The 24391-nt window shown below is 44.2% G+C and overlaps 2 protein-coding genes across 2 annotated transcripts in view; one reads left to right on the top strand and one right to left on the bottom strand.

Annotated features, from left to right (window-relative positions):
• Positions 1-2725: 2725 nt before the first annotated feature.
• On the bottom strand, positions 2726-7298 carry LOC149285859 (dnaJ homolog subfamily A member 3, mitochondrial-like). The gene is made up of 11 exons (XM_089494955.1): positions 7265-7298; positions 6854-6966; positions 5901-5984; positions 5617-5823; positions 5131-5283; positions 4893-5040; positions 4534-4598; positions 3824-3952; positions 3471-3586; positions 3284-3385; positions 2726-2831 (listed from the first exon to the last, which is right to left on the bottom strand). The coding sequence occupies exons 1-11, from the start codon at positions 7296-7298 to the stop codon at positions 2726-2728; spliced, it is 1257 nt and encodes a 418-aa protein (XP_089351081.1).
• An 872-nt stretch (positions 7299-8170) lies between these two features.
• LOC149285857 (coronin-7-like) overlaps positions 8171-24391 on the top strand; it is a 51701-nt gene continuing 35480 nt past the window's right edge. The window contains exons 1-9 of the mRNA XM_089494954.1: positions 8171-8264; positions 8380-8493; positions 10429-10442; positions 12930-13026; positions 13544-13618; positions 14655-14725; positions 15252-15451; positions 16698-16725; positions 17506-17556. Coding sequence (XP_089351080.1) covers positions 8171-8264; positions 8380-8493; positions 10429-10442; positions 12930-13026; positions 13544-13618; positions 14655-14725; positions 15252-15451; positions 16698-16725; positions 17506-17556 — 744 coding nt within the window. The remainder of the gene's footprint in view (positions 8265-8379; positions 8494-10428; positions 10443-12929; positions 13027-13543; positions 13619-14654; positions 14726-15251; positions 15452-16697; positions 16726-17505; positions 17557-24391) is intronic.

Genomic DNA, 24391 nt, shown 5'->3' with positions numbered 1-24391 from the left:
CAAAGAGCGAGGCTTAGACAGGATGAGTTTGCGTAAAACAATTTATATAGTTGAGTGGCCGCTCACACCTCCCCTGGAGTCAGGCCAAACATTCCTAGTGGAGACGTATCCCAAAGGTTAAGAACCCCAGGCTTACAAAGAGAGGCAACTATGAGACAACTACAACGGGAAATCACCTTTTCCACTTTAGAAATAAAACAAATAAAGCAGAGTAGCCAGGGGCTACTCCTTAGAGCTCTTCAGCCATACTGCAGCCATATACAAGTATAATGACTGAACCTTCACTTATTCAGTAACGCTGTATGGTTAGCAGAGCTGCTGCCGACAGTGCACTGAACAGTGGAGCACTTTCTGTACTGCTTAGGCTTCATCCTCAAGAAGGCCGGTATATGATGTTGAAAAGTGTTTCTGGCTTAGTTCCATGGAAATCCTCGGAAGTCTGTACAAATCTCTAAAGGATAATTGCCCGAACTACAGCTATAAGGTGATTAGCCACCCTAGTTCACCAAGTGAATGAAGCAGAACAGGAAGATCCGTAACCCCTGAATATGCCACGCTAGGCTTCTTAAGAAGAAAATAAAAAAAGTGATATATATATATATATATATATATATATATATATAAATATCCCTCCGTGTATAGATACTACTTCCATTGATCTCTCTGCACTGGGACGTGTACAAAAGACAACTCAGGTGCGGCTAAACAGTTACAGAATTGCTTTCAATCCAGTAACATTTTCTTACAGGACAAAGAATTATGCCGAGATTTATTTATCTGAATGCAAAAGCAGTCCTTACACAGTTTGAGTATTACAATAAAATTGCTTTGTTCTCTGTTGCACCGTTCTTGGCTGCTCCTCATTAACACTTTTTGAAAATAAGTGAAGACTAAGACCATTGCTTTTTCTTTTCTTTTTTTAAGCTTGATAAAAAGAGACAATTGGGGGAAAAAAATTACAAGTGGCTGATTTGTCTCCATTCACATTGCAGTTAGAACAGGCGTTTCCTTCATGTGTAGTTGCAACTGGATCTGTTGGGACGTGAAGATGTGGTGGCGTATTTAGTTTTTATTTTGCTGGGGTCCATCAAGGCAAGTTCTAGTTTGGCTACATGGCTTCAGACTGGAGATGAGCATTGTCTCAAAGAAAGAGTCCAAAATATCTGCTCTGTGTATCCTCTAACCTAGTTGCTGGATGATCTCTTTCCTGAAAAGAAAACAAAAATAGCAGATACATTGAAGACAAAGTGTTAGAAGCATCAGAAATAAAAGTTGAGTTTATTTGGATTTGCCAAACAAGGTGAAAGGACAAGTAGCCCTGACAAGTCTCAACTATAGACCAAAGACTGTATAGAAGGTGTACCCATACACAAGAGTATGCATGTGTAAAAAAAAGTGTAAAGATCGTATTTAGATAAACAGCACGACTTGGGAACCTCTCCATCCGAGTACAGGAATTTTTCCAAAGAATATGCGCCTATATCAAAAGCTTCACATGAAAAGGAACTGAATCCCAGTCATACATTACAAAGCTGAAATGATTCTAACAATTTGGAAAAAAAAACAAAACACCCAACTTTGTCTGGAATTAAGTATCACCAGAACGTTAAATCCTGGCCCAGATACAGACGAGCTTCCGCTCCTCAAGGGGCCGTTTCTCTATGATGTTCATGCACCCAGGCAATCGCTTTTCAGCAAATTAAGACACTTCTATATTAAGCAGTGCCTGACAAAAGCCCATATCACCTGAGCATGTATGTAACACTGCATCTGGGATCAAAGAGTTCCCGGACCTCAGACAGGGAGATGTTACAACTCATAACACACGTGTATACAAGTCTCCTGAAACAGAACACAATTCGATTCCCCATCGCTATATAGGTCACGCTTAGTCCTTTTTCAACACCCAAGAGGTTGGTTTTGTGCAAAGAACCCACTAACATATGTCGTTTTAAAAATGCAGTTATGTCCCTTTTTTTTTTTCTTCCTCTGTTTGTTGTCACGGTTCTGGTCCTTCTGCTCTCCCAATGAGTAAAGCTGCCTGTTTACTTGCCCAGTCAGTCAAGAGCATACAATATATAACAGTATCTGCTACTGCATGATGTATCCCAGCATGCAACTGACCCCCGTCCCCTTCAGATTGGCTGCTCATTTTTCTTCTTTATTTAAAATCCTTTTTTAACTTGTGCACAACTAGGCCTCAGATAATGTATATAAGTGGAAAAAGAAAAAATGAAATATAAAGTTCTTTTGTTTGCAAACGTTGAGTAAGGTGCAGTAGATGAATACTCTAGACATCTTAACAAAATTGCACCTTATTTTGCACGTAAACAGAGAATCTACCCGATTAAAACTTCACAAACTGCATCATTTGCACATATCTAGCGTGGCTTTTTGTTTGTAAGTGCACTGATTATTTTTAAAGTATCTATTTTCTTATTTTATGGGAAATCTGTCTCATTTTACCGTCTCTATGAGTACTATTTGATTGCTATTCTGTTACTGTATGTTTTTTTTACCTTTTAAACTGCTAGTTTTACACAAGCACCCCATTTTAGTCTATGAAAACTGCCATGGCGCACTAAATATCAATAGCCCAACACACCAACAAACCAAGCAATCTTTAGTTATCTGCTTGAGGTTTTGGGACCGGTTCTTAGCTGTCAAACCCGTACTTGTTCGGAGGGAAGCAGAGAAAAGCGGACTGTTCCTACCTCACCCGGGTTCAGGAACTAAACATTTTCTTTAGTCTGCTTAGGAATCCCTCCTTGTTCTGCCCTGCCTGTTCAGTATCAGGGTTCTCTTCCCCGGCTGCAGATGTGTGCCGGGCGCTGCCTAATGAGCACAAAACATACAGGCGTCAACAGCCGTTCAAACAGCAACCAGCCTCCCACCGCCAAAAAACATCACAACCTCAAAAAAAAAACCTGCTGAACGGAGAGAAATCTCCATGAAGAATAACCGCTGATAAAGGCATTCGGCTACAACACTTACAAGCTCTATCCTAGGGCTACAAATCTTTGCTACAATAGCCAAGGAAATTCAGAAGTTCCGACGCACAGAAGCTGCCCTTACCCATTTGGCAGCAAGACACCGATTGTGAAATCAACCAATCAGGATGGAGAGATTAAAGAGCATTATTACAGAAATGGCACTAAAAGGACTAGGCAAAACATATTTTCTGAAGGTGTTTGCATATTAAACAATAGAAGTATAAAGTTACTTTTTCAACTGGATGCATGTTGTTCCTATTCATTGGGCTGGACCAAACACCTGGGATTACCCACCTGTCGCTGTGTTTGTTATTCCATTCACTGTCCCTTCAACCTCCGTCTCATCCTCTGCAAAGCTCTGCATCAACGCACGTTGTCTGTCAGTTAAATGCCTGGGGGAAACGTGGTAAAGGAGGCATTGGGTCATTCCGCAAGAAGAACCATAGTTTGTACTTCAGATTCAGGTGCGTTTCTTACCTGGGCACCTTGATCTTGATGTGGATATAGTGATCTCCAAACCCGTAGCTGTTCATTCGCGGGATGCCTTTGCCGCCGATTCGAATCCTCTGCCCCGGCTGGCTGCCGGCTGGAATCTGGAACCAACAGCGAGGGGAGAGAGAGTGAACCCTGAACAGTATTATATCAGCTATAGAACACTATGGAGCAGACGGTTCTGAATTAATCCGTTCTATTAAGTTATTAATCTACTCCTAACCAGCACAGCAAACGGCCATAGTTTTATTTATGGATTTTTGAGCTTGCGTTTTAGTTTTGTGTTTTTCTTTTTTTACAGTGAAAAATTACATCCGATGGCTTAAATATGCACTTACAGAAATATTAATCGGTTCGTAAAGTCCTTGCGCACGGGCTGTGCCTCCCAACACAGCTTGGGCGATGGATATAAACAGGTCTGAGTGGATATCGGGCCCTTCCCTTCTAAATATGGGGCTTTTCTGCACCTGTAACAAAATGTGAAATTAATTTAGTTTATCATATCCAATATCCCCAAAACATGCCATTACTCGCACTCTTATGAGCATCTATACGGCGATCGTACTGGTACCATTAAGACGGGGAGCTGGCGTGGGCTATGTCTGTGCCGATGTCCATACGGCTAAATCATACAATGAAGCAGGCAGCTACGCTTTCTGTAAACCTCATGTGGTTACAGCCCAGCATACACTCCGTGCCACAAGGTACAATTCAAATATATGTTTCTCTCATGCTCGCTTTGCTTAAAAAACTGAATTTCAGACAAGTCAAATATTGCATTTTATAAACAGATCACCTTTTCCCGCATTAGGATACTTCGAGAGGAGCAGCACATTCGTGGAAATCTGATGCAAGATTCTGAAATCTACACTAGTCTACACGAGGTACAGTGTGCAATTTGGCATTAACACTGCCCTCTGCTGTACAGAACATGCCTGCGCAGCCACATGGGAAAACCTTTCCCGTCTTGTACAATATTATAAATAATCATATGTGTAAGAAAGCACACATTAAAGATGAAAACTCACAAACAGGGTTCCCCACCTACCCGAAATGTTATGAATATTTCCTTCTTTCCCACTGGCATCCGCACAGTCTGCCCGTCTTCCACACCTGCCACAAAACAAAATCATATAACCAGCTCGTCCCACTGGATCTCATATTCCCATCTCAAAAGCACCATAAATATGTTTTGTCCTGGCTATTCCTATGCGCATCCCAAACTCTTTTCAGAGTTCTTGCATCTGCCACATTTTTTACTGCTGGACAGACACAGGGAAAGGTCACTGAATGGAGACAGACGTACACAGGAAAGCAAACAGAAGGGTGCAGAGGACAAGGTACATGTTGCACACAACGTTAGTTTCATTTAGAGGCAGCGTCCTGCAGAGATTATCGGCCACCAACCTGCAGGAACGGGCACGGTAACGGTTCTCTTCTGCTTGGTTTGACCAGTTCCTCTGCAAGAAAGGCAAGGATTGGTCATCAAGGATCCTCTCCCACCACAGCGGCGGCAAGTTGAACGCATAACAAAGGGGCCAGTGTTAATGGTCTCCTACAGAAAGATAAATGAGAAGGGTTAATAGATATAAAGCCAGAATTGCAGAGTGTGGGTCAGCACGCTCCAGGCTGACCCGATTCTTACCATGCCAGTGCCATTGCAGTAGTTGCAATGCTGCAGTTTGGTGCCTGGTTCATTGCCTTTACCGTCACACCTTTGACACGTATCTGTGATATTTACAGAAATCTCCTTATTCACTCCCTTGGCTGCTTGAATGAAAGTCAAATCCATGATGTACTGCATTAAAAGAAAAAAGTGTAAATTGACAGCACACCAAGAAAAACAAAGCTTTATGCTATAACGTGAAAGGTCTCTGTTTTCCTCAATAAAATTAGTTATTTTATTATTTTCAACAGGTTCACAGGGCATCAATTTCATTAAAACGCTTTCATCTGGCCAATGCCAGAAAGCAGTCTCCTGGGCAGAACCTCTGCTTGATCGTTGGGTAAGCGATCAACTAAATGCTAAACAGATAAATAAAACAAAAGGGTAACCCGCAATACACTGTAAACTACACAAGAACGGCATCAATACGTCCAGGCTTTACGGGATATGAGCTGAAGGTCCCACCTCCTGAGGCTGCTCAAACACAGAGTTGAAGTCGCCGAAAGGTGATCCGCCAGAAAACTCCCCAAAGATCCTACGAAAGAGTTCTTCTGGATCGATGCTGGGCCCCCCTCTCCAGTACTGCTGTCCACCTCCGCCACCTCCCCCGGCACCAAAATCTGCCGTGCCGTACGTATCATACTGCTTGCGTTTCACCTCATCACTCAGAACCTGCGACAAATGCACACCCGATGATTAACAATAACTTAGACAAGTTGATCATTCCAGCAGCCAATAAGACTTCTTACCTCATATGCTTCTGCTAACTGGGAGAATTTCTCTTTGGCTTGAGGGTCATCTTTGTTGGTATCCGGATGATATTTCTTGGCCAGCTAGACAAGCAGATAGGAGAGGATTTAATACAAGACAAAAAAAAAAAATCTAAAAGTCTGGTACCCTTTAACTATGGACATTCCAAACTACAATCTTTGGAGCTTACAGATATTTGTTAAACCATTTACTTGGCAGGTTTCACACTAGAGACCCTTAAAAAACAAAAAAAAACCAAAACCTCATCACAACCCATTATAAACAAGCCTGTTTTTACAATACCCTAGATACAAATGTTAGTTTAATTAAAACTGCATCCAAATGCTTAAAGGTGACAATTCGGCCGCCGCATGCACCGTATCTCTTAGCGGAGTTTTAGCTAAATAAAGAACACATTTTGTGTTTAAATTCAGAGGGCTTCATCAGAATCCCCACTATGCATACCCTTTTACCAGCCCCTCCCCCCATTGCATTTTAACTGAATATGGCTAAACTATGTTTTTTTTTTTTTCTTTTTCTAAATAAAAGTCATAAATGTGTATTAAAGTACCTACTAAGCACTTCAATACACATCGATCTTTGCCGAGGCATTGCTGTCATGTAAAGCATGCAATGATTTGCTTGCAAAATAAAATCAATATGGAGTAGTGGAGAGCGTGTAAAATCATTGTGTCGTAATCACTCATTTCATTTGGTCACCTAGAAAAACCTACAAAGGACATTCCGGCTTTTACAGATAAAACAAAAAAAATAAAACTCTGATGCAATAGGTCCCATGAGTAGGACGAGAGGTCGATTACCCCCCCACCTTATATTGTCCCACAGGCAGTTACACGCGAGCACTTAGGTAGTGACCCTTTACAACAGATTTGATAAGAAACTAATAATAATATTTAAGAAGCGTTAAGATGAAAAGTAACCGGAGGAATACCTGGTAATAGGCCTTTTTAATGTCCTTCTGGCTGGCGTTCCTTGGGACTCCGAGAACTTGGTAAAAATCTGTTTTGTTGTAAGATGATGAACTGGTGTGAAACTGGGATACGCCTGAGAAGAAAACACAGGAAGAATTAAGCAAAGGCCAAGACTATGTATCAACATCTACCAAATATGCCACCCGATTCACTGACCAACAACAAAGGCAAACTTTGGGGTGGCCACCTGAAGACGATGATATTATCAGAGAACGTCTGGCATTTCACCCCAATGACAAACCACACTTGGCTTAGCTATCAGGTTCCTTCAGGTTTTCCCCGTGGAGACACTTCGCCATTTGCTGTCCAGTTGATGCTGCAAACTGTTTATAAACTCATAGCAGTGAGAAAGCTTGAGCGCTGCCTCTCACCTCTCACGTAATGACAGCGTGCACCCAAAACCATCACATCCCCGATAGCATGAGCACCAGCTGGGTTTTCATTTATTCTCGCACAGAATCTGCCATTGTGGGCCAAAAGTTCCAGCTTTCAGTTGCTTGTCCGGGGAATATAGCCTGTTTGGCATTTAAATAAACTTTCCAGCCCTTCCTATGCTTTCTGGGGTTCGGATCGGATTTCTCACGGTCTGATCCATCCACCCATTAGTTCTTTTAACAAAGTACAGCGCCACAGAATACGATGGCGCTATATATATAAAAAATAAGTAATAATAAAGGGCCAATAATGACAGCAAGCGCTATAGCAGATATCAAAACAACTTTCCCATCACACGGGTAGACTCGCTAACACTTAAAGAAAGGAGGGCAACTTCTCCTATATTCCAAGAGAACAGAAATCTATATAATGGAGAAAAACACAGTGCCGATGATCCCAGCCGAGTATTTTTGTTACTCGTTAAAGTTTGACTCGGGGAAGATGGTTTAGGTGTAATGTGAGGAAGTTTAATTTTACAATGGAATAGCCACCCAGCAGAAGTGGTAGAGGGTAATACAGCGAGGGGATTTAAACATGCATGGGATAGGCATACAGCTCCTGAATCTAAGACAAGACGAATGACTGGATCTGGGGGCAAATTCTCTGTTTTAAGTGAAAGTCAGCACAGGGCAGCCTCATCAGAAGACAGACTGTAATGGATCCAACCGGCAATATAGTCAGATTCCGCCTAAAAACCGGCAGCAGAAGGCAACAACCTTGTAATGTCTTCTCAAGAGCAATGTACCTACCCTCCTTCTCCCTAAGCATGCATTTTAATGTATTAGCCCGAGTTACCCTTAAAATGCCCCTGGTCACCAGCAGCAGGTGGCGAGTGTAAGAATATGTATGCAGAGAGGCAGAGGAGCCATGACTCCCTGCACGGGGTGCTGTATAAGCTGCACATGACTGGGATGACATTTCACAGGCTGCCCTCAGGTAAGGTACCGGGTGCAGACAGGCTCCACTCACTCACCCAGCGCAGGCCCTCGTCCTACCCCACGCAGGGCCACTAGCAGAGCCCCCTCAGCACGTTGCCATCGTTTAACACCAGGGAGCAAGTGGCCCCGAGCCCCGGACACAGCGACCAAGAACCAGCGCGAGGAACAGCGAGCAGCCATCTTGCCTGATGTTAACCTGGACCTGCGCACGCGCCACTTCCCTGCCGGTGAGGAAAGTCATTGGGACACCGGAAGTACGCCACCACACTCCACCCAGCAGCCTCTGAGTTCCACACACCGAAACCCAATCGTCTTTCATCCTGTCAGTTGTTTTACAGCGAAGTTCAAAACACTAGAGAACGCTGAGACTAGAGACTCACTAGAGCGTGATGCTTGGGATGCTCGATGGCCATTTTAACTAAGGGCAATGGTCTCTTCTGCCAGCAGTGTTTTAATTAAGGCTTTCCATACGGCTTTTAGTAAAGCAGTGGGCACCAGTAATACTAAATGCTCGGGTTAAACGTGACAGTGTACTCAAAATCATTTTTATTTTATTCCTCAGGAACATTATTCCTAACTATGTATAAAAATATTTTTTTTTACAATGTATTTGGTTAAATACAGACATTCCTACTCATAGCTGTCAACTGTCCCAATATTTTAATAGGAACTTAACACATTTTGAAAACTTTAACACAGTGCCTGCTCAGGTATTCCACAGGCCTCCACAGCCATTGCCCTAGGTATGGGGCAGAAGAAGACCCTAATCTCCTACTAATGACCTGATCATGCCTGTAGTGTTTGCATACAACTGGCTCATACTTTCAGTAAAATTGCATGTATATGCTTTATAATAGTTAGATCCATTTAAATGGAAAGCAGGATTCATACATGGGACCCCTGTACACACCTTGCAGCAGGGCCCCTGAATCCTATATTACACGAAAGTGCGTGTGATATACAGCGGTCTGCGCTACTACATCTGCAGGTGCTTAGCGTGTAACCGTGTGGATGGATTATGAGCTGGCATTTTGCCCCTTCGGGGGACGAGCCCCGGGGCTACAGCGAGTTCTGTCATTCGGCCCCGCAGGAGCTCCGCAGATCTTCAGGAGAGCAGCAACCTCTGCCTCGGCAATGACAGCAGCAAAAGGCAAAAACGAAGGAACAGACAAACACCCCGGGCCAGGGGAAAGCAACAGGGCCGCTCCGCAATCTAAAACAGACGCTTACATGTAATTTAAGGATTTTTCTTTCAGGGAGAGTAGCAGATAAGTGGAACAGCCTCTCATCAGAAGTGGTAGAGGCTAATACAATAAGGGAATTTAAACGTCCTTGGGGTAGGCAAATGGCTCCTGAATATAAGACAAGACCAACGGCTGATTAACGTCTAAGTCTTTACATCAAGACCAGATGGGGCTGAATGGTTCTTATCTTCTTTGGTACCCCCAAAAAAAGGCCAAGAGCCGTTATGGACGGAGACTGGATGGACCCCCGAATCAGAAGCCAGATCATTCGCAATGCGAAATGTGCCTAGAAAGAGAAAAACATGTTTTGGGGGCCACTGGAATCATCTACAGAGAGGATAGAGGCAGAACTACTTAATGCCAGGAAAATAAATCTGGAAGGTGGTTTTGTTGTCGCCTGCGGCTACGCTGCTCTGAATGTGCTCGATCTTGTCTGACATTGGAAGCTGCCCAGCATCAACCAATTAGTCTGACGTCAGTCGCCGAATGGGAGACCTCTGTTGCCGCAGGCACTTTTTTTCCCTACTCCTGGTGGGGATTATGTTCCTCCATTAAAAATGGGTACATTTTATTGAGTCACCTGCATTCAAGCAGGGATATCACCAATAACATACGTGTAGCAAAAACACCAGTTGGGAGACTTTTATATGATCGCAGCAGTGTGGAATAGGAAAGAGTCAGTTCTAGACTGTGTTACCCTGAGAATCTGCCCCTTCGCCAAGAGATTAGGGCAAAACCCCAATGACTCAGGGGCAAACCCAGAGAGTTCCCAGGTACGGTCATGGGTGAAGCGATTTTGGAGGCTTCATGTGTTCCTGTGATTGAACAGTTAGAGCTCCCTTAACCAAGTGTGTGGGACACAAATCTTTGTTACTGTGATAGGTTTCTCCGCTTGCTCTTATGTCATCTGTCCTGTAGCAGTGATTGAAGACGTAAGATATGACATCATTCTCCAATCCTTCCAATGTAGCGGCATCTGTGGTGAATGGAACTGGCAATAGGTGCATAGAAGCACTTGGGAGATCCACCATTACGCCAAATGATTCTTATCTGCCGGCAAATTCTACGCTTCTATGCGTAATTTAGGCCCCATTGATTTTGACAAGAAGTATAAGCATAAGCATAATTATACTTCTAAACTGAAACCTAAAAATATAATAAATATAATGTTTTTTAAATTGTATTTTGTAATGAAATATATATTCACTTAAACCAAAATGTATGTTTATATATTATATAATAATTATAACAGTATCAAAATAATGAAAATTCTATCATTGCCAGCCATCCACAGCCGAGTGCAGAGCAATGGATAATGCTGGGGAGGAACAGGCAAGAGCAATAGACGGCGGATGACATCGATGGGATGCTGTCTTAAGGGTAGGGAGGGGACTCTGGGGAAGGGTAGAGTGAGAAAGGAAGCGATAGGCAGGCGGCAAGATACAGATAGCTGGGCAGATTGAAGGAGCAGCAGACAGACAGTCTCAGGGACAGACTAACAGCAGCTCAGGGACAGGGACTGTCTGCATCATGAACCGCTTCAGGACATCCAAATTCAAGAACTGCATACCCAAGATCCCCAAAAAACAGGTAAAGGAGGGCCACCAACTCCTTTAAGGTGGATTAGTTATGTGTGTGGCTTAACAAGGGTTAACATGTTCATGCACAGTGGCCTAATGATGTACATAAAGGGTTAAGGTGTGTTGTGGAATAGGTTAACATGTGATGTCCAGGTGCAAGAGATGGGGAAACCTGATGTGCATCTACAGGAAAGAGTTCACTCGTGATAGTCAGGTACAGCAGAGAGTTAACCGGGATTGCTAAGGAAATGAATTATCTGGGGGAAAAACTGGGCACCTAAGGGTTAATACGACCCATGCACATGTAAATGATATGTTTAATAATTACAGGGAGGTGCGGAGAGGTACACCCAGGTCTTATGTTTCCGCATGTACAGGGGGTGAACGGTGTCTGACATGTGAGTTAGGGAGGATCATGCTTCTTACATGTATGTGCAGGGGATGGGGCACTAATAGGGACATGGCTAATGTATGGTTAATATGTATGCTAGAGGGAAGGAAAGAGTTAACGCAGACAGTTGATTTCTGTCCTAGAAAGGGTTAAAGTGATTGTTACATTGGAGCTGTCATCTGTCAACCTTTGGACGAAATGCAGTATAAAGACCAGGCATTGGCGTGTTGGGAAGGAATGGTTTAACTCTTTGATTGCCAGCGGCTGAGCAATGCAGCCATTTTGGCAACTGAATAGTTAAAGAAAACCCTCTTTCCTCTCCGAAGATGGTGGATCTCTCATAATCCCTTTAATTGGGATAAAAACATGGTGGGCTTAACTCTTTCCGCCCCGGCTGTCAGATGTGCTTTGCTGGCAGGGGAAGCGGTGTTTGAAGAGCTTGCTGTGCTGATAGTTTCCGGTCTCTTGTTTGTTTGGAGATGTCACAAGATTCTTATTTCCTCCGTCTCTTCCTCTACCGGACACCACCTCGCAAGCCTTCGGGGCACAGATGCCGGGGATGCTAAAAATGATTAAAACCCAAATCACGTAAATGCATCGCAGGAGATCTCTTTAACTCAGATGTGGACAGCCAGCCTCACTTCTCTTGTTGCACTACCACCCTTATCACTCTCAGCCGGCTTACACATACGTATTTCTTTACAGAATGCACACTCACTCTGGGCTTCAGCAGATCCCTTCAAATGACTTCCACGTTTATGCTTCATTTATTCTCCATGAGGTTATTCAGTCTGTGCGGCCAGAAACCCCGTTCTTCTACCAGCTAAATGTAACTTTAGAAAATAATAATAAAATATAATAATTAATATACGATATATATAATAATAAAATATAATAATTAATATACGATATATATATAATAATATACGATATATATAATAATAATAATAATAATAATAATAATAAAATAATTAATAATATATAATAATATATATATATATATAATAATATCAGTGATTGGACGTAAACGCATCTTGGCCATTAAGCGTGTTTCTCTAAGCATCGTAGAGGTGTAGATCGAGACTGAAACAAATAAACTACCTTGGCCCGTCTAATTGTTTATTTACATGATAATACATAACATAGCAGCATGTATAGGGTTAATGGCCTTTGTTTAAAATCATCTGTAAAATACCCAAAAATCTGGGAAGCCGTCTTTCCAGGAGCCGGGTGATGACCGGATGACAGACGTGATGACCGGATACACGCGTGACGCAGGTGTCCATTCTCGGGTCACAGAGAGAAAGAAATGTGCGGATCAGTAAAAAGTTTAACAAAGTATCGTGACTCCTCTCCATCTTAAGTCATTGACCCGCACGATCGGCGGCTTACGTCGGTTGCGTGTTTTTTTTTTCTGTGCTTCTCTTATGGCGCCGTGTATGTTTCAGGACTGGATCGGGGATATTGGCGCGGCCTCGTCTTCATCCAATGGGAACAATATCAAGTGCGGGCAGCGGCTGATCGCGTATAATACGGAGAGCGCAGGTCAGCAGCTTTGTTTCTTGGTAAAACTAAAAGCAGCCTTTTTTTTAGAACTGCAATTTTTGAGAGTAACGCTGAAATTCCTTTGCAGTGGGTAAAGCTGCTGCTGACCGCTGGAATTCTGGTGCATGGCTTTAGTTACCTGTCTCGATCTCTGTGTGTGTGATTCTACCTTTCATCTCTTGTGTCTCTCCCGCTCCGCCTCTACCCGAGAACGGTCCTTCTATCGCTTCCCAAAACAGTTGGTGACAATTTGACATGTTGAGCACGTGTATCAGAATTTCAGTGGCAGTTTTCCAGCCTGATTCTGTATTGTTAGACAAGCAGTACACAAATGTCTAAATTTACAGCCTCCGAAATAACACAGATGGTATGCCATACGGCGCGCTTGGTTTTAGGAAACACTTCAAGCTTCTGTCAGTGTGATTATGCCTTTCTTATTTTGGGTGGGGGTGGTATTTATTAACCCTTTTATCTCTGAATTGGGACTGATTGTGCCCACCCTGCATGTTTGTTTCAGGGGTCCTGGGAATCACCCCGCTGGAGGTCTGCAACGGAGAGAAGAGGTCATTTTCTCGACTTCACTGCCACTCAGGTATCTTATTTGCTTCTCTAACACTCAGGCTTCTCTCCAGCGAAACACAGAGTACCCCATCCGGGGCTTATTCACAAACCCACTGGGCAACCGGGGCAGCTGGGACAGCCCAGTTGGCGCATTCTCCATTTCCAGATGCCCTTGGGCTGCTGGAATGTTATCAATGAATAACGGAGCTGCCGATCAATTAGCCTTTTAAACTTAAAGTTGGATCAGCGAACCCAACGTGCCATTGGGACACAGGAGTGATGGGAGTGATAAAGGGCCATTGGAACACAGGAGTGATGGGAGTGATAAAGGGCCATTGGAACACAGGAGTGATGAGAGTGATAAAGGGCCATTGGAACACAGGAGTGATGGGAGTGATAAAGGGCCATTGGAACACAGGAGTGATGGGAGTGATAAAGGGCCTCTACACCTATGAAGATGTTCATTAAAAATCAGCCGTTTCCAGCTAGAATATTCATTTACAACATTAACCCCATCTGCGCTGGATTTCTGATCCATTTCATGTTATTTTAAAGGACAGCATTAACGTCTGTACACGTTCCCCGCAATGCATTGAGGATCTGTGACCCCCCCCCCCCCAGCACATAAATACCTCTTCCCAGGGCAGAAAAAGCTTCAGAAAATAATCATTATTGAACCCTGCGATTTCCATTCTTTGCATTCAATGTATAGATCCGCTTTTTATGTCTTTGCCATGAAGTTTGTGTTTGTCGATCCGCCGGCTGTCAGTCTCACTTTAAGGGTCTTTATTCAAAGCTGTAAACGCTTTCTGCTGACCGAACATTTACCTGTCTGTGTTCTTTTTTTTATTGTCTTGTCACCTTCTTTCACACATTTTGCCTTTTTATCTTTATTTTATATTTTTTTCCATACCTTTTTTATTGATTTTTTTTTTTAATCCCATCCTCTTTTTTCGTTGGGTCTCTTTAGAAAGCTGACGAGATTCCTTTAGGTCCTTCTTGCTCAGTCTCACTTTTACTCCCCCCCCACCTCCCCTCATGCATTCTCCATCATTTCTCTCTCTCAGACTTGGTGTCCGATTTTGCTTTCTCTCCGTTTAACGACAATCTGCTGGTCACCGGATCCAACGATCAGACGGTGAGTATAACGCGCCCCGATTCTCCTCTGATCGCGAGGCTCAGACGCTGCCCGGGGACCTTCCGTACGGCTGCGTATTTGGATAAATACGTAATAAAATGTAATAGCATTTTTAGTCTTTTCCAATAATTTTGTTGGCGTACACAAATAAATGAAAATGAATAAAATACTGGCATAAAAAATATTGTTTTAATGATTGATGAGGAGTCTTACGTAGCCTTAGCAATATAGGTGAACACAGCTTATATATTGCCGCTTAGCAACGGCTGATATATATCCTGTTTTCCGACAAATTCAGCCATTTGAAGGGTTAATGTTTGGAGCGTCTCAGGGTCCGCTCATTAAGAAAGTACGATCTAAAGCTCCCAGATAGACCGCGTCTTCCTGGTCACCAAAGCTACCTTCCCGGAAGGCCTGCTGGTAAAGTGCCTTAATATAGGAATTGTAAATACGCTGGCGTGTAAAGAGTTAATATATCTTACGTGCGTATCCGCCGCGTTTTAGCGTTTTACGTTCTCTTCCGCAGGTGAAGCTGTGGGATGTCGCCAAGCCAGGGGACGAGGGTGGCCCTGCCGGTGTCCTGCCGGGGATCGGCGCACCAGTGCGGGCTCTGCAGTTCCACCCCACGGCAGATGGCCTCCTTGTAACCGCGGCCGGGAAGATGGCGCAGATATGGGATATCTCCCGCAAGACCAGCTTAGCAGGTAATACAGAGGATATTTTACCGTAAATAGCCAATATTAACACTGATAGCCAGGGTCGGGCAGACGGGCAGATTTTCCGAGGCCAGGCTCACCTTAGAGTGCCAGGAGTACCCCTAGGAAGCTTGCCCTGGGTCCCATTAAAGGTGCTGCAGGCAATTAAAGGTGCTGTCCCACTTAGACAAAATAACGCTTTACTATGTAAAAAAAAAAAAAAATAACCCTCAGCAAATATGCCATTTTATCATTTACTTTGATGGTTTAACCGCATAAAAGAACATTTAAGAATGTCTTAAGTGCCTGCTTTTGTGTTACATGCTAATTAAGTGATCCCAGCAAAGATTCTGAACGAGATAAATCTTTACGTGATTTAAAAAAATGATTTACAGGAAGGGTTCAGGAATTGAGCAGTATTAGGAATGAGGTTTCTAAGGCTGCATTCAGTGACTAGAATTACGTTCAGCGGGGAATGTAGAACAGCAGCCTTAAGAATGAGGTTTTCTGGCACTTTTATTTGCGAGCTGTAGTAACAGGCATGGCCACTGGGGGGAGTGGCAGGATAATGTGTACCAAGGCTTCAGGCTGTGTTCTATCTATCTATCTATCTATCTATCTATCTATCTATCTATCTATCATTATTAATAAACAGATGCTTTATATATATATATATATATATATATATAACTCCAAAAATGTTTCTGTTTCCAGCCCTAGATTTACATGGAGACCAGGTGCAGAGTGTTAGCTGGAGTCAGGATGGGTTCCTGTTGGGGACAACCTGTAAAGTGAGTAAATCTATATTATTCCGCACACCCATTGGTCCACCTGGGATCATCTAAGGATCATGGAGATGTATGTGTCTGCGGTTTTTTCCTGTTGTAAAGACTCAAACCTTAATCAGTCGTTGGTCTCGTCTTAGATTCAGGCTCGTGTGCCTATCCCATGCATGTTTAAATTCCATCAATGTATTATCCTCTACCACTTCTGCTGGGACGCTGTTCTACTTATCTACCACTCATTATGCACAGAGGCTAAACAGACTCAAGTGGTTAGTTGATTAGTAATTTAGGTTGAAAAAAGACCATCACGTTACCCTTTTTACCGATCCTTCCTCCTTTTGATTTAAATGGAGGCAAAAAAACCCCAAACAAATTAAGCCATTTTTGGAATGTTACCACTTAGGGGGGAAAATGCCTTCTAGGCTCCAGAAGACAATCAGATTTCCCCTTGGATCCATCGTATTTAATAGAACCCCCTCTCTCTCTCCGCAGTGGATTCCGAACCTTTATTGCCCTGACTGTAAAGAATCCCTTCCTTTATTGTGTATGAAATCTCCGCTCTTCCCATCTCTTGTTCTTTGAACATTTCTGTTAATGGACAGGTCACCGGAGAGCTCTTTATATTTGGCCCTGTAAGGGCTGCTTGTTTCTCAGACGGGGGCCGTGACGCAAGAATAGGGGGTTCATTGACTCCTGTGCCAAAAATAGGGCATCGGATCGTGTATTCTTCCCAAGAACAGTCAGTCTGCCTTCTAGGGTCAGTCTTAAGCAAAATAATTCAGGCATTGTCCAGCAGGTGGCGCAGTTTCCATACACAAATTTCCCATTTAACACATGAGTCTATACAGAGCAACCTTACTATATGACATCATCACTTAGAGCTTCCAGTAGGTTATGTTACAATATGTATGTAAGCACTTATCCATTTTTCTTTTTATTGGTATATTTGGAACTTACTACTAATTCTTTACATTTTATGTACGAAAATAAGTCAAATTCAGACTCCCTTTGTGATATAATTTGTAAATTGTGAGGGTTTGCTTTGCAAAGAAAATGAAGCAAAAATAAGAATATGGGAGAGTCGGGGGTTTTGTTGTAACTTAAGGAACTTTACTGAGAGGGTGGTAGATATGTGGAAAAGCCTCCCATCAGAAGTGGTAGAGCTTAGTACAGTGAGGGAATTTTAAGAATGCAAAAAAAAAACCAAAACAAATTAGGGGCTAATTTTTAGAGCTGGGAAATCTGTCTTCTTTTTTACTTCTTTTGTCTCATGATTACATTCCTGTGTTTCTGTTGTCAGGACAAGAGGCTGAGGGTCTTTGATGTCCGGAAGAATACGGCAGCCTGCCAGGTAATGACTTGAAATGACATCCTGGGACAAGATGAGGCGTGCGGGGGCCCTTACGGTGTGACATTAAAACCCCACCGGATACAGGGACGGGTTAGGACACGAGCACACGCAAGCATCCCGTGAACTTCTAGGACATGTTAGGAGACCAGGACCCTTACATAAAAATGCGGGATCTTCAGAATCGTGTAACATTCCCAGATATAAATCATTAATAATTACAGCACAAAAGTTTGGGGTCACTTAGAAATGTCTTTTTTTTAAACAAATAACGTGAAATGGCTAAGAAATCCAGCGCAGACGGGGTTAATGTTGAAAAATGCTGGAAACAGCTGATTTTTAGTGGAATCTCTTCTGTGTTCCAATGGCCCTTTATCACTCCCATCACTCCTGTGTTCCAATGGCCCTTTATCACTCCCATCACTCCTGTGTTCCAATGGCCCTTTATCACTCCCATCACTCCTGTGTTCCAATAGCCCTTTATCACTCCCATCACTCCTGTGTTCCAATGGCCCTTTATCACTCCCATCACTCCTGTGTTCCAATGGCACGTTGTGTTTGCTGATCCAAGTTTAAGTTTAAAAGGCTAATTGATCGTTAGAAACCCTTTTGCAATTATGTTACAGCCAGAAATGTCCTTGTTTTTCCCCAAACCTTTGAACAGTAAAATACATCATGGGGGGGGGTTTATGGGCGACTGAGATATTTATACAAAATTCTCTTTAATGGTTTAGATTTTTGTTTCGTAACAATGTTCTTGCAGGGTATTTAATGATAACAAATCACAATGACTCACAGGGAAGGAAACACAACGTCTCCTATAAACATGCGGGAGGATAACGCAACCATAGAATGCCGCGCACGTTTAACCCTTGAGTCGTGGACCGTTGAGGAGCACTTTGGGCTGTACTCGGTAAAGGTTGAGATGGTCTTGGAATAAGCAAGATATTTTTAAAGGGCTGATCGGATGTTTCTCGTGGAAGGCGTGTGTTTGGGGGATTCTACATTCAGATCTCCGGAGAGTTGGTATCCGTAGAGTAGCCGTCAGGTCATCTTCAGCTGTTGGTTCCCACATCCCAAAGGAAAGAAGGATGTGTTTAGCCTGGCCGAGCAAAATGGGAGTTGTAGTTTCCCAACAGCAGGACAGCTGACTATCTTTGGTGTAACTGACAAGCTTGGCCAGCGTGCTACATAACTCCGGCCACCAGGTGGCGCAGAGTGTCGGTGCTCGATGAATTGTTATAGTGTAAGGATAATTCCTCCCCTGTAGCTTTGTCCTTAAGGATTGCTCAGTTTTTACCTTTTACGTGGCGCTTTCAGGAAATACATTCGCTAAGAGGAATTCTATAGAGGTTATTCTATAGAGACTTTTCCCAGACACTTTTATGAATCCTAGTATATATATTTCAGATGAAGAGCGAGGGGGAGAGAGGGCTTTCCTCTTAATCTGGAGTGGAGCTGAGAGCGTGGAATATTTCAGTAGTCAAATATTTTCTAGATCAGATCTATTGCTTCGGTTACAGAGATCGTGACCCTTGTGCGGTTCTAGGCTTGGAGGACCTCTAGAACTTTGTCTTTAGAATTACCTTTTTTTAATCAATTTTTTTTATTTTTTTTTACTTTTATTCTTAAATGGTAATTAAAGGTGATTTATACTCAAAACACTAAAATTACGAACAGCCTAATATTTGACGTCAAGTTATTTTAATTATAATAGCAAAACTGAATTTCACAGCAGATCGGCCCCATTCAGCCCCCGTCTAGTCGCCCGTTTCTCCTGCTGTGAAGACTCAGTCGTTGGTCTCGTCTTAGATTCAGGAGCAATATGCCTATCCCATGCATACCCTCACTGTATTACCCTCTACCACTTCTGCTGGGAGGCTGCTTCACATATTTTTATTACCCTTCTGAAGCAGAATTGCACGAGGATACTGAGCGAACACACAGAGAGACTCGGTATAGATCTATATACGGACGCCTCAACCCTCCGCTACCAGAGGACTGTACAACAAATCGCTTTACGTTGCATTGAACTGTCCTTCGGCGTGTGAAGAAGTTAAGGCCCTTTTGTACTGTTAGGAGATTTCTTGGAGGGCAGTGTGATTTAGGTGCAACATTTTTAAAAAAAAAGTGTTGTTACCACCATAACAACCAATGGAATGGTCCAGTCAGCAGGAACATTCCGTAGGTTTCTATGGCAATAGGAACACTTTATTCGTCAACCCCATAGTCGGAGAAGGGATTGGTGGTTGGTTATCACTCATAGACCGTGCTCAGTATATATTAGCGCCTGTCCCATCGCTGCCCGTTGGGGGGTCTGTGGATGGGGGGGGCGGTCTGGCAGGACCCTCGGGGGGCTGCTGTGCAGTACTGGAGCACCGCATGCTGCGGGAGGAGAAACGGCAGCCTCCTTCTGGAGTGTGTGTGGGTGAGTTGGCCGCAGAAAACTCTTCCAGATGTTGCAGGGCGGTCCAGCATCCTTCAGCAGGGTTGATGGGGAGGGAGGAGAAGACATTCCTTCCTCGAGTATCATGCAATTCCTGCCCCCCCCCCATCTCCTCGCTGTCCAAATACACTGAATTTCCTTTTTTTTCTTGATGAAATGATCTGCAGATTGGAGGTCCTGGGGTGGGAGGTGTGGGGGTGATAATGGGAGCGCCAGCTGCCCTAGTAAAGGTTGCAGTGCTGATGGCTGCCCCCCAGCAGGGACTCCGCTGCCCACCAGTAAGGACTTGTGCAATCTGCAGCTGATCGCGGAAAAAATGGTTAACTGTTTCTGTTATAAAGCGCGCGTGATCTGTATAATGTGGCCCAGATTATGTGATTTATTGGTTTGTAAGTTTTTTATCCACTCCCTGCCTATCGTCTTACTTTCTCTCCTTTTGCCCTCCACCATTGCCTTTTTACCCCTCGTCCATTCTACTCCCTGCTCTTCGTTATCATTCACAAGCCCCCCCCCCCCCCCCCGCTCTTATCATTCAGCTTACTGCCCCCGGACCATCTATTGCCGTCCAACTCACCCGCTTCTCACCACGCTCTCCCTTACTATCACCCAACTTCCTCCTTGCCTCTCCCCCATTGGTCGGTTTTCTGTCCTCCATCACATCCCTTTCGCGCATACTTTATGATCTGGAGTGGGCTTTACTGCATCCCTAAAAACACGGTGCCCTAGGGGCATGCCTAGTCTCACTAGCGGGGAACCTGGCATAGTATGCGGTGTGGGAGCTGCTAGCAGGAGCGATGCTCTGCAGGTTAGAGTGTGCAGGGTTTAGAGGGCGATATTCTGCCCTGGTGTGATGCTCTGCAGAGCAGTTTTGAAGTAAAGGATTTAATTGCAGGGAAATGCTGCTCCTTGGCATAAAAATGTAGCAGCACATGGCTTCCATTAGCCCTCAATCAAGCTTCTCATGAGAAAAGCCTCCCCCACCCCACATACACCCCCACACACGGCCACATCAGAAGCTCCAAACCACCCCCCACACTAATATTTGGAATGGAATAGCCCACCCTCTCCTAATACAGATTCACCAGGACACGCATGAACCTTGTCCTAATATACAGACACCAGGACACCTACCCCTCACCCCTCCTAATACACAGACACCGGGACACCTACCCCTCACCCCTCCTAATACACAGACACAGGGACACCTACCCCTCACCCCTCCTAATACACAGACACAGGGACACCTACCCCTCACCCCTCCTAATACACAGACACAGGGACACCTACCTCTCACCCCTCCTAATACACAGACATCGGGACACCTACCTCTCACCCCTCCTAATACACAGACATCGGGACACCTACCCCTCACCCCTCCTAATACACAGACACCGGGATACCTACCCTTCACCCCTCCTAATACACAGACACCGGGACCCCTCCCCTCCTAATACACAGACACAGGGACACCTACCTCTCACCCCTCCTAATACACAGACATCGGGACACCTACCTCTCACCCCTCCTAATACACAGACACAGGGACACCTACCCCTCACCCCTCCTAATACACAGACACAGGGACACCTACCTCTCACCCCTCCTAATACACAGACATCGGGACACCTACCCCTCACCCCTCCTAATACACAGACATCGGGACACCTACCCCTCACCCCTCCTAATACACAGACATCGGGACACCTACCCCTCACCCCTCCTAATACACAGACACCGGGACACCTACCCCTCACCCCTCCTAATACACAGACACCGGGACACCTACCTCTCACCCCTCCTAATACACAGACACCGGGACACCTAACCCTCACCCCTCCTAATACACAGACACAGGGACACCTACCCCTCACCCCTCCTAATACACAGACACAGGGACACCTACCCCTCACCCCTCCTAATACACAGACACAGGGACACCTACCTCTCACCCCTCCTAATACACAGACATCGGGACACCTACCTCTCACCCCTCCTAATACACAGACATCGGGACACCTACCCATCACCCCTCCTAATACACAGACACCGGGACACCTACCCCTCACCCCTCCTAATACACAGACACCGGGACACCTACCCCTCACCCCTCCTAATACACAGACACCGGGACACCTACCTCTCACCCCTCCTAATACACAGACACCGGGGAATCTATTTCTCCTTTAAATAAAACAATATCTCTGCACTAGTGTGAGTGTATGAATGAGTTGTGTATCTCATATATATATATTTATATAACCCAGCGGTTTCATTTGGAATGATTCATCGCTCTTTTACTTTCCCGAAAAATAATTTCACAACTGCGCACCCGAGAAATAAAAACACGGTAAATCTGCCAGGGAGCCGACTAGTTACACACGAGAAACAAACGTCCGCCGTTCAGAAAACAACACAAACGTTGTGCAGCACACCGGCTGCGGCCAAGTCCTGTGTGTGTACTCTTATACAATGACAGCGCGACGTGTGACGGAACACGGTATAAAGAACAGCGCGATGCGACGGACACAGAATACAGCACAACACAGACCCACAACAGCACAGTGTGACGGAACACAAAGTATGGAAAAGTACAGTGTTATAGAACACAGAACAACATGTGTGACAGAATACAGGACAATGCAGTGTGACGGAACACTGAATATATACGCAGAATCTAGAACAATACACATTAACGCCTTCCCATATTCCTTTAGCTCACCTTTCCTGGTCTCTCTCCTGCAATACTTTTATTAGTGTGGCTGCTTCATCCCTAACAGAAGCCCTTTTACCTATTGTGTAATAAATCCCTCTAGATTGTAAGCTCTTTGATCAGGGCCCTCATCACCTGTTGTCTCTGTAAGTCAATTTGTTATGTTACATGTTACTTGTTGTGTCATGTCCACCCATTGAACATCGCTATGGAATTTGATGGCGCTATATAAAACAATAAATAATAAGGAACCAACACAGGGCACTTGATAAAATCTTTTTTTTTTTTTTTTGTGTAAAGGGTTAACTTCCCGTGAAAATTGATGTAGCAGAATACGTATTCCAGGCCATCTAATTGCACCTACGAGTAATAAGGCACTCTGCTGACTCCTTATTAGTTTGTGGGGGGTGTATTTATTAAAGGGGGGCCCGTGACAGTCACAGCTGTGACCCTGTTGGTGTTTCCCAAGGGTTTGATGTTGGCTCCCCGTGGAAAGGCTGGGGATACGGGGTCTCTGTTACCATGACAGAGCTAACAATGGGGTCAGCTGCGGGAACGGAGACCGGGGTTACGTGCCATTTCTGGACTGTTCATATAGAAACCACCAACACCTCATTATCTGTAACTCCAAGCATCTGTGTGTATATAGTAATGTATGGAAAGCCAAGACCATCGGGACTTAAACGCCTGGGGGCCGCAAAAGATGGGACGCAGGTCCTGTTTGGAAGTAGAATAAGGATTTTTCCAGACATTGTTGCATTTTATTCCTAAAACATAAGAGTTTATCGACTAAAGCAAGAGATTTAAATCATCAAACCCGCTATGTGTTAGAAAGGACCGGGCCCGTCGGGTTTCTCCAAAAGGATGAGCTCCAGAGCTGGCCCTGCGTAATGTGTCGTTCAGTCAGTGATGGGACTTCCAAAAATCATGATTTAACAATACAGGATACAGGGCCAGGCAGCGTTAGCTTACAGAGCCGGCTTTTTATAACATAAACCGAAATTTGGGAAAGAGTCCTGTAGACCCTCCAGCCGACTCCTGCTTTAGGGAATAAACCCCAAAGTGTATTAAATTAATTTTATATATATATATATATATACATACAACATCCCCAGGAGCTGCTCAGACCATGTCCTCTGCAATTTACCTAATTGTCTAATGAGGGATACAGGTAGATATGACATCCTTGGATAAACTGCTGTGATGTCAGAAGTCACAAATCTAACGATCCTTTATTCAAAACCAACTATTCAAAAGGGACAAAGCCCGTGATCCCTCATTTTGAAAGGAAAAGATCTCCCGAACCCTGACCCGGAAACACCAGAAGATATCGGACATTCTAGTAATCTGTAATACATGCGATCCCGATATCATTCATCCCATGCATTGTTTGGACCCAGGCAGCAGCGCGGACCCCGCATGTGTGCCGAGTTCTAATTATAGTCTGTGTGTTTTTTTTTCTGTCCCCCTCTGGCTCCGGGAAATGTGTGGGATCGGAGGGTTTGGGGTTGTGGGAAGTTAAGATTGCTCTGAGATCCTGGCTAAATATAGAAACAGCGAGATCCCATTCCATTCAGCGCTCTGGGGAAGGGGTCATCATCCGCATACTCACACAGACTCCTAATATGACTTATATAGTATATATGGTATATAGAGGTATGGGGGAACATGCGCAGGCAGCC

Source organism: Sceloporus occidentalis, unplaced genomic scaffold, assembly GCF_023333645.1.
Source record: "Sceloporus occidentalis isolate IW3139 unplaced genomic scaffold, rSceOcc1.0.p SCAF_76, whole genome shotgun sequence".
NCBI classification, from domain to species: domain Eukaryota; kingdom Metazoa; phylum Chordata; class Lepidosauria; order Squamata; family Phrynosomatidae; genus Sceloporus; species Sceloporus occidentalis.
Note: the sequence above shows the minus strand (reverse complement) of the source record. Positions and strands in the feature narration are given on the sequence as shown.